General features: G+C 48.1%; 1 protein-coding gene across 2 annotated transcripts in view; it reads left to right on the forward strand.

Annotated features, from left to right (window-relative positions):
- The window catches only part of DIS3L2 (DIS3 like 3'-5' exoribonuclease 2), a 304,502-nt gene that overhangs the window by 265,515 nt on the left and 27,993 nt on the right, over window positions 1–10,994 (forward strand). For both annotated transcript variants that reach the window (XM_015561871.1, XM_006760425.2), the window contains one exon: window positions 1,796–1,875. In XM_015561871.1, the coding sequence (XP_015417357.1) occupies window positions 1,796–1,875 (80 nt within the window). The remainder of the gene's footprint in view (window positions 1–1,795; window positions 1,876–10,994) is intronic.

Below are 10,994 nucleotides of genomic sequence, written 5' to 3' on the forward strand. Positions count from 1 at the left end.
GGCTTTGTGATGGGCTTGTTTCTGTTTTTGTATTTTCATGTGGGTCAGTAAGAGGACAGACCATTCCTACCAGCTTGTTTCCCTCTAAGGAAGAGAAAACTCATCCAGTATCTAATGATACAGATCATTAGCTATGTTAACAGCCTTGCAGTTAGAAAAAAAGTTATAATATTATATCCTTCTAATGTGCAGTTGATTTTAGTGAAAATTTCCCTAGCAATTAAAAAACCCAGTGAATTTGTAAACCTAGTAACTGGCTCTGCATTTGGAAATGTTCAAGCTGCCACAGTCACCTGGGCTCTAGCAGGACACACAGAACCTCCTGGAGCTCTGGCTCCTCAACGACACAGACGGAGTTCTACACTCACCTGAGCACCACTCACCCCAACCCCTCTGGGATCCAGAAAGGGAGACTTCATTACCAGAGTTCTTATTCCTGATCGTCCCTAACCAGAGAGAACTAATGAGTGCCTCCAAGTTAACATGTCCCAAATCAAACTTTTGACTCCCTATCCATATCCAAGTTCAGCAATGGAACAACCACCTGCCTGGTTGTTGAAATCAACGTCTTCACTACTATCAAACATCAAGTCCATCAGTATATCCTGTCAGTTCTACTTCTAAAAGTTTACTTCAAAGATAGATCTCAAATTGTTCATTTCTGTCCATCTTGCCTGCCCGCCCTCTATGCCCAGCCCCCATCACTGCTCACCTGCTCTTCTCAACAGCCTTCTACAGGGCTCCTGCTTGGCTCTCTCCCCTACAGTCTGGTCTCTACATGGTAGCCAGAGGGATCTTGGTAAAACATAACTTTGTTCATATCCATCCCTTCCTTAAAACATGTCATAGTCCAGTGATGGTGAGTGAACCTTTTGAGCTCGGCATGTCAGCATTTTGAAAAACCCTAACTTAACTCTGGTGCCGTGTCACATATAGAAATTTTTTGATACTTGCAACCATAGTAAAACAAAGACTTATATTTTTTATATTTATTTTATATATTTAAATGCCATTTAACAAAGAAAAATCAACCAAAAAAATGAGTTCGCATGTCACCTCTGACACACGTGTCATAGGTTCGCCATCACTGTCATAGTCCTTCCTTTGCTATTAAGGTAAAGGCCAAAATTTCTAATGTAGCCAAGAGGGTCCTGCATTTTCTGCCCTGGCCTTCCTCTGCTGCATCACTGTGCACTGTGTCCCCTGTAAGCGAGTTCTGGCTTTCCAGCCATCCTTCAGGCCCTGGAACTCCTGCACCATGGCCTCTGTGCTCTGTGCCAAGGAGAACCGTCTGCTCCCCCCATTCTTCCTCCCTATGGTCCAGGGAACCCTCTCCTTCTTTCCTCAGTCCTAGTCTAGGTCCAGTTATTTACTTTTATAGAAACATGGGAGTTTTTTCCTGCTTCAGAGGACCTATTTTAATTTGAAGTTTTTTATATCTTTAGTCATTAGTTTATGTGATTGATGTCCATATTCTGCACTGGACTATAAGATCTGTGAATGAGGCCGCTTTCTGCCGCTGTTCACTGTTCTTTCCCCATCAGTCAGATCAGTGTCACAAAGTAGGTGCTAAATAAATAATTGGTTGCATGCCAAATGAATAGTAGAGTCCTGGTAACAACAGTGTCCCTGTGAGGCCTGGGCTGTTCCCAGAAGTGGCAGGCCCAGGTTCTCCACAATACATCAGCTGAAGGGAGTTTGATTTTGCTTTCTTTTTTTTTTAAATTTCACCTATCAGAATGAATAGAGCATGCTGCCTACATCTTACTTGTTTTTCTCTTCTCTCTTTATTCAGCTGAAGCTTGCTTTCACTCTGGACCATGAGACTGGATTGCCTCAAGGATGTCACATCTATGAGTACCGCGACAGCAACAAGTAAGCCACTCAGTGGAAAGGGAGTCACCTCGCTGTGTCCTGCAGGGGTAGCACCTGTGAGCTTTCTTATACTGGGCTTCTCCTACAAAGAGATTGTCAGGGAGACAATCACACTTTTCATGACTATACTAGAAAATAGGTGGCAGGAAAATATTTCTCCTTTTGCCCGTAAACAGAGAACTTGAAATGCTTGTAGAAGAGCAGCTGTGATGTTTGACTTGTGTGTCCGGAAGCAGACCTTCCTTTCCAGGCTCCAGCTGTTCTTCAGACCCGCCCTGCTTTGTCTCCAGCCATGTGCCTGCTGATTTGGTTCACTGTGTGACTTCGGCTCTCGTTGACGTTGTCTGATTACACTTATGTTTGCAGGTTTTGTTGTAATTGTCTACCTCGTGAATTTTGTAATTGGGGGATTTCTGAGAACTTCTAGAGATTTAACCTGGTGGCCTTATCAGAAGAGGTGCATGCTTCCATAGCCCTGCCTTTCTTCCCGGCAGACTGATCTGTGACTATGTGTTTCTGTCTGTGAGACAGTAAAAGTGGTGGTGAGCAAGGCAAAGGGAATATGCCCTGATGATGACAATGACGTCAGCCACCATTGAGAAACTCTGCTTGGGGTTAGGACAGTACTGGAACATTACACTTGCTATCCAGTTTAATCCTCATAACAACCTGAAGACTTCTCTTTTACCATAGGTGCTGCCAAAGCGAGCACTTGAGTTTCCTTTTGTTATTGTTGTATTTGCAGAAGCTGGGGTCAAGGGCACTTGCTCACGGTCACTGGCCACAGCTGTTTGAGGCAGAGTCACATTATCATGTTTACTCTGGGGAGAGAATAGACAACCTGTTGTCCCAAGTTGCTACCTTGGAAACTCCAGTCAGTGACAAGAACAGTCTCAATATGGACTTGAGGACAACATACCCTCGTCTGAATGTTTAAATATCTAAGCTATTAATTTTATGCAGTGGAAGGAATCAAATAGTCATACTCCAGTGGGATTGTACATTACCTTCCAAAGGGAAACCCGTGTCTTCCTCAGAGCTCTTGCTTTGATATGGTTTGAGATGGTTCCTGGGTGCTTCATGATCAAATCTCCACTCAGGTTGCTTTCAAGGCATCATTACCCTTTGTAATTTATGTTTAGGAGGATGTCATGATGAGCTGTTGTGTACCCTTGGTTCCCACCAAGGTAATTGTTTAGGAAAGCCTGGCCACGCATCCTTTAACACAATCCTTCCTCCTCTTGGACAGCACTGTTCCAAGCTATGTAAGCCATGGTGTTGGAATTACCATCTCAGCTTTTTGTAGTGCTTAATTCAGCAGAGAAGTAGGACTGGACTTCTTTGGAGTCCAGGGACTAGCAGGTACAATTGAGCAAGTCTCTGGGTGGTAAGGGCAAGCATCACTCGGGAATAGGAGAAACATAAGCCTCAAGCTGCTTGGCATGCCATCTGTTATCCTGCTTGTCAGTGCCACCCCATACTCCCTGCTGCTTGCTGGATGGCAGCCCCATGCATGGAGATCGTGGCAGCAGAAACAGATCTTTATGCCCAGGAGTGTTCCTGCCTGACTCTTCACTCCCTGAAACAAAGGTTGGCAGGGTTTTGGTTCAGTGGGAGAAGGGCATTGGCCCTCTTTCCTATAAATTCATGTGGTCCAGTGACAACAGCTTTAGGTTGTCTTTGAAGCTGAGAGAAGAAAATAGCCTAGCTCTCTTTCTTGGCCCAACCCCTAGCTGCTAGTATTCATATGTATCAGAGTAAGCGATGTTTAGGAGGAGAATTTCAGGGTTCTAAATATAAGTTTGCTTTGGCCCCCAAAGACCTGTAAAAGAAAACATTTGTGTAGGAAGCTGGATAGGAAAATATATGATCCAGTGCCGCAATGGCCCCTCCCTATGGTTCTGTCTTGCTTGTCTTAGAGGCATCGTTGGGGTTCATTCTCAAAATGTGGACAAATTTCCTAACCTCTCTGAGCCTCAGGTTTCTTCATCCGTTATGGTTTCCCAAACATCACTATTACACCAATATTGGGATTCAGGCACTCCTGGGGAAATGACCCTGACCATGAACAGAGGAACACAGGGCAGAGCCTGGGGGGGAAAAGAAAATCATGGTCAAGCTCATGGGGTTCTCCGTGCTTCACTTCACAATTTCCAATGATACCTACCTGGCATGATTGTCATGGGATTGAGTAGGAAGACATGTTAAAAACATCATCACTGACTTAGCATATAGAAGGCCCAAAGTAAGTGTTGATTGCCTCTCCTTCCCAAACAGAGAAGTCACCTCATGTACTTTGTTCTCTTTTCCCCTGCCAGCAGGGTTGTGTCCATGAGCGCTGGATGTAGCTAACCTCATCTCTTGATTCGGGAGAAGGCTGGTGCCGCCCCCTCCCCCCAAAACTATGTGCCATACACTCTGTCCAAAGGCAAACTCCTTTTCTCACTTGGAAATTGTGAAGTGAAGCACGGAAAACCCCATGAGCTTGACCATGATTTTCTTTTTTCCCCCAGGCTCTGCCCTGTGTTCCTTTGTTCATGGTCAGGGTCATTTCCCCAGGAGTGCCTGAATCCCAATATTGTTTGGGAAATGAGGATATTCCCTAAGGAACAAATGACATGAAGGCGGCAGCAGCAAAGAGATGAGGGTCTACATGTGAAAGAAGTTAGCTTGATATCTCAGTATTAGTTTGTAATAATTAATTATTAAAACCACTATGTGTTTTGTTCATTTCAGTACTCCTAGTGACTAGCCCAGGACCTGACAAATAATACTTTAAAAAAAAAAGATTAAGACTAGCTTTATTGTGATACTCTTTTCTTTTCTTTTTTATCCTCATCAGAGGATATTTTTTTCCATTGATTTTTTTAGAGAGAGTGGAAGGGAGAGGGAGAGTTAAAGAGAAACACCTATGTGAGAGAGACACATCAGTTGGTTGCCTCCTGCATGCCCCAAACCAGGGCCAGGAGCCTGCAACCGAGGTACATGCCCTTGACTGGAATCGAACCTGGGACCCTTCAGTCCACAGGCCAACGCTCTATCCATTGAGCCAAACCAGCTACGGCTGGCCAATCATTCTTGATAAAGGGATGAGAAGACCCAGTTTAATCCTTTTAGGGAGAGCCTAACTATTGGGCAGTTAGGTTCTTTGTCTTTTTGTTTATTGTAGGATTATGATGAGGATTAAATTACTCATGACATGAGGGGAAATTATCTCCTTGGATAGTTTATGGATTCTAAAGAACTAACATGTAGAAGAAAGAAGCTATAAAAATTTGCTTTAACTCTGTGAATATAGAAGTAATTATAGTTACCAGTATTTACATCAACTGCCTACCATTTTTAGCCTGATAGTGAAGCATAGTAATAATGCTATCACTGTCATTTTGTCTGGTGCATTGAATACACCAGACAAAATTGCAGGAGCCAAATTTGTTTGCAAGGTTACACTTCATTCACAGCCTCTCGAGTTTCTGACCCATGGAGCCTAAGAATGATAGGAGTGCCCTGGCTGGTTTGGCTCAGTGGATAGAGCATCAGCCTGTGGACTCGAGAGTCCTGGGTTCAATTCTGGTCAAGGGTATGTACCTCGGTTGCAGGCTCCTCCCGGGCCAGGGCCCTGGTCAGGGTGCATGCAGGAGGCAGTCAGTCAAAGTGTTTCTCTCACATTGATGTTTCTCTGTCTTTCCCTCTCTCTTCCGCTCTCCCTAAAAATCAATGGAAAAATATCCTCGGGTGAGGATTTGAAAAAAAAAAGAAGAAGGAGGAGGAAGGGGGACAGGGAGGAAGGGAGGAGAAAAAGGAGAAAGAAAGGAGAAAGGAGAAGAACAATGATAGGAGCTCCTGCCTCCCAACTGCCCACAGCTCACCAGCACTGGGCTATGGGCTTCCCCCATTATCTCTAGTTCAAAACCACTCAAGATAGACTTACTGTCACAGTTTTACAGATTACAAACCAAAAACACATTACAACTGAAAGTCGGAGAGGTTAACCTGCCCAAGGTCATACTGTGTTCGAGAGCAGAGCCTGAACTTTATCCCGGCTCTAGCAGACTAAAGCCCACGTCACCTGCCTTTCTTTTCACAGCTTAGAGATCGAGGGAGCTCTGATTCTAGCCTCTGCTAAGCTGACCTTCCCTAGAAGCTTCTTGTCTGGAAACTCTGGGATTTCTAATCCCTGCAGACCTCTGGGTGGGTGGAATGAGCTCTTGATTTGTCATTGTAAACCTGAGTCTGGCCAGTCACTCTCTGTGGTAGGTCATTATCCACTCTGTGATGCAGCCTATTAGAAACATGAAGGTGACGATACATCTCAAGGTTGAGGGAGAATGCAACAATGTGATGTGCGATGTGACTGTGGAAACTGTGGTGCTGGCCCTAGTATCTGCCTGAATGGCCCATGCACTGTGCCTCCCTCTGGTCCAGAGACTCCCTGACACCCACAGCCTGCTCCCCGACCTCGTTCTTCTTGAGTCGGTGAGTTTGCTAAACAAATGAAACTAAATATTTGTTTGCCTCGCCAGATGACTCATCTTGGTACCTTGAAACCTGTATCATCAGAGCTAATAGCCCACATCCAGAAGTAGCAGAGAGAGAGCTTCCTGTAGGACTGATTGTCCTTAGCTGAGGTGCCTCCACCTTCCTAAACCCACACTGAAGGACAGTGTCCTTGCAGCCTTCCAGAGCACAGGGCAGTTCTGCTCTCACCTCTGTCCTCTCCTCTCCCCAGCCCGAGGGCACCTCGTAGCTCAGGTCACTGGCCTTTCTGGTTGCAGCCAGGACTGAGGCAGGGCTCTGGGCCCTTGCAAACCCACCTCGATTCTTTCCTCCAGCCCCTGATCACATAGTCAGCCCTTTCTGGACCTGAGGGATTCCCAGTGTGCTGGCCTGTTTTGGGGTGCCTGGCCTGCTCAGCCTCCCCTCAGTCTGAGGACACTCTTCGTGCAGGCAGGGCAGACCCAGAGGACAAAGCTCAGGGTCACACTGAGAGTCTCCTTCTGTTGTTTTGTTCTCATCATGGAGGCTGTGCTGGGTCAGGTCAGGTACACTGACAAGTAGACTCCCAGACTGGATTAATGCGCAAGAGACGTATGGGGGATGAAGGGAGCACACAGGAATGGTGGGAATCTGCAGATAGTGGCACCAGCCTGCCCCTGTGAAAGAGAGGGGCGGGGAAAGGAGAGCTTGTGGGCAGGGCCTCAGCCTGTAACCAGGCTCTAAGAAAGCTTTGGCCAGGCCGGTGGCTCATCCTCCAGCCAGAGTTGCTGGTTGGAAGAATCTCACATCCTATGTGGGGGCACAGTCGTGCCTCGAGACCCCTGCTTGCCGGGATCCAGCCCCGGGGGTCCAGGGGTTCCCACAGGTGTGGACGGAGTCGGCGAAGAATGTTTTACACAGAGACAGCGTTCAGAACTCTCTAGCTCTCTCTAGTCTCCGTGGATCTTCCTGTGCCTGGCTGGGGCCACAGGGAAAGATCCCGAGGCAATCTGAGCCTTTATTTTTATAGTCAGAGATAAACAAGGTAGCGGCTACCAAAGCTACACTGTTCTTATGAGTTTCACTTGTTTTTGTTCTTGTTGCACTTCCCTCAGCCCATTAGCTTCCCAGGTAAGATCTAGGGAGCCTTATAAGGTCAAGCCTAATTATGCTTAAGAGGACTGTGCCCTCTAAGCTGGGACTTGTTTGTGACTTTGCCAACAGATCAGTCTGAGGTTTGACCCTATAGCAGCTCCCCACACCTGCTATGTTCAGTCACCCTGGGCCATTTCCCTATAAGGAGCTTAAAAAGGAGAAGTGAGTGGGACAAACTACCACCTCCATTATCGTAGTGGAACTCGGAACCCCAACTGGTCCTCACCCTCAGCTAGCACCTAGCAGGTCTTGGCAGCGTAGCTGTTGGGTGTAACCCAGACCTTCATTGCAAGATTTCTGCACCCTTGGCTGTCATATCCCTCTCAGATTGACACATATGACTGTTCACAGTTGGGCAAAGGAGTGTCAGCAGGTTCCCATGGTTTCAACACATCTCTCTCTCTGCCCCTCCTCTGATCTGGGTTGATTATTGCCCCCCACCCCATCTCTCCATGGTGATTCTTCCTCTTATCCACTGGAGCCTGGATACATGCAGCCAAAGAATCTTGGCAGTAACCATCACTGGTAGTTCAGACCTCTGACCTCTAGTATCTCAGCTCCTTCATCCCCATGGATGTTAGTGAGCCCAGCTCCATGACTACCTCTCTGTGGTCCTCTCTGGCCTGCAGAGGAATGCTACCACCAAACTCCTTAGTGATGCTGGTGCCTCACTGGTGCATTTCCTTTTTCTTTTCTTTTTCTTTTATTTTTCCAGAGAGAGGAAGGAAGAGGGAGAGGGAGATAGAAACATCAATAATGAGAGAGAAACATTGGTTGGCTGCCTCCTGCATGCCTTCCACCAGGATTGAGCTAAAAACCCAGGCATGTGCCCTAACCAGGCCTCTAACCATGATCTCCTGGTGCATGGGACGATGCTCAACCACTCTGTCACACAGCCGGACTCACTGGTACATTTCTGATGACCCTGGTGAATGGGGTGTCCTGCAGATCCTCCCACAGAACATAGGCCTCTCTCTCTGGCGGGCCTTCTGCGCTCAGTAATACATCTATTCCAGCCTAGCCCCTCCTCTCAGCCTCTATTCCTACTCAGCTGTTTGCCAGGGCAGTTCATGCCTTTTCACTTTGCTCAGCCTTAGCTGTCACTTTCTCCAGACTCCCGGGCAGTAGTCTGCCCCATGCCTTAGGGTCTTTGCCAGGGTGCTAAATCCCACATCTCAAGAAATTACCCCCAAATCAATGAATTGTTGCTCATCTGGTCTTACTTCCTGCCCCCCTTATCAAGCCCCTCAATTAGCAACTAATTCTTCTCACTCTTGGTACAAAATCTCTTTCCTCCCATGTCAGGCCCAGCACATCCCCCACTGGATTATACTGGCGTTTAACCCGCATTCTGGGCCAGGCAACCGGAAAAGGAGGTGGGAGGCTCCCGAGGAGAGGTACAGAGGCATTGCCAGCCTTCCGAGGGAAGTAGGGGCTGTCGTTCTGTAAGTTGCCCGAGGCCCTCCGGCTTTCCCACCTAGCCTTTGACCACTTGCTAAGACTGTCGCTGTCCCCTGCTGAAAAAACATACCTCACAGTAACCAGCCAGCTCCCTAGTCCTGGGCCTCCCAGGCTTTCAGATGCTTCAGTCGTCACACAGTGATCAAAGGCTCTTTCCCAGGTCGTCACTGGTGAATCTCTGAGCAGTTGTGCGACTTCTCTGTGCCAAGGACTCTCCATGTCCCACATACTGCTCAGAAGAGTGTCCCCTTTGCCCGCCAGGTAGTGAGTAAGCCAGTCTCCAGATTCCATCTTTCTGCCTGTTTTTCTCGGATCCGCTCCAGTACCATTTGTGTTAGCTCAGGTCTTCCGAGGAGCAGGTGCCAGGACAGGATTAGATGTCCACCAGATTTATTGAAGGAAGACCTGTGAGGAACAGAAGGGCAGAGAAGAAAGCAGGGAGAGAGCTTTCAAGTCTGACCTCTGGGGAGGAGCAGGGAGGAGGAGGATGGTAGAAAGAGTCTTAGGTTGCTGTCTGGTTTTCAAAAAGGTTCCCCAGGCTGATGGGAAGTCCTCAAGCCAAAGTTACCTGTTGGAGGAGTCTCATATCTTGCAGGCCTCCCCAGAGTGCTCGGTCCATGGCCAGGAGCATCCCATGGGATGTGTGGCCTCAATGCAAGTGCAGTGGTGGGTCACAGGGACTGCTGCTGGGCTGTCGGGCAATTGATGCTCCCCTGGCAGGAGCTCCAAGGGGCACCTTTTCATGGCCGTCAACTTGAGGAGAGGGAGCAAGGCTCTTGGATAAAGCCCTGAGTTTAATCTGTTTCCTTCTCCACTTGGTTCTTGTCCCCTTCCTTCACCTAAATAAGCTCTGACAACTTCAGACCAACCCCAACACTTGTCAGTATTTGGAAAGGACACTTTGTGTCTGTGCTTTGGACCTGAGGCCAGTTCCTCAGGCTAAGCAGTGATGTGACCTGAGAGCCTCAAGACCTCCCGCTGAAACCACCAGGTTAGAAGGAAGAATGCCTTTCTTGTCCTGGGGAAGCCCTTGCTTAGGAGAAAGGGGAGCTGGAAGTCAGGCAGGGGAGGGCTTTGGGAGAAATTGGAAGCAGTGCAGCTGGAGAGAGGTGCCAGAGGTGACCTCATGGGAGCGAGCCTGCAGCTGTGATGGGCATGCTGGAGTTGGCTGGAGTGTGAGTTCACTGTTTCCATCACAGCCTTTACTGCTGGGCATCACCATGTTAAGTTGCTGTACTGTCAAGGTGGTGATTGGTGAAGGATGTGCTTCACCTTCCCACCACACAGAGAAATGGGCGGTGGCTCTTTGTTTCCTCCCATCACCTCACTCCATGCAGCGACAGTAATGATATTTTGGATGACAAAATGTAGTGTTCATTTGACCTCAGTTTTTCCTACAGGAAGAGAAGGGGATATGAACACTCCCATCTTATAGAGAGGGCAGCCAGTTCCCTGAGAGGTGCCCTACCCAAGGTCAAGCTGTAAACCGGAGATGGAGCCAGCAGGCTTCTCCCTGGGATACTGCCTCCACCCCATGAAACATGGAGCAAACCTGGGAGAGCTCTGCAGAGTGGTGCTGCACTGCTATGGGCTCCACAGGGAGGGCAGCAAGGCCTAGGTCAGCATGGCTGCCTCCTGTGTTGCTGACATTACCTTGGGGTTACAGTAACCCAGTCTCCCACAAATGTAATGTGGCCAGGGCAGGGAGAAGCTCTTAATGAATTGTGTGCAGCAACACCCTTTCCTGCTGCTGAGAAATGGGGGAGGGACATAGCCTGAAGTCACATTTTAAAGCACTAAATTGCCTCAGCAAAGGATTCCCAGGCTGCAGGTCAGGATGCTGAGCCGTTGGTGGCAATCAATAGCTCCTCAGCTCCTGCTGCTTTCTAAGGCTGGACTGATGAGAGTGAGAACACGTGGGAGCCACAGGGGGAGATTGTGCTGAACAGAGGCCATGCAGACACATCAGTGCACATGCAGAGACGCCCTGATCCATGTCTCAGTGTGTGTTAATGTCCACCCCACTC

The sequence above is a fragment of the Myotis davidii genome, unplaced genomic scaffold (genome assembly GCF_000327345.1).
Source record: "Myotis davidii unplaced genomic scaffold, ASM32734v1 scaffold370, whole genome shotgun sequence".
Classification (NCBI taxonomy): domain Eukaryota; kingdom Metazoa; phylum Chordata; class Mammalia; order Chiroptera; family Vespertilionidae; genus Myotis; species Myotis davidii.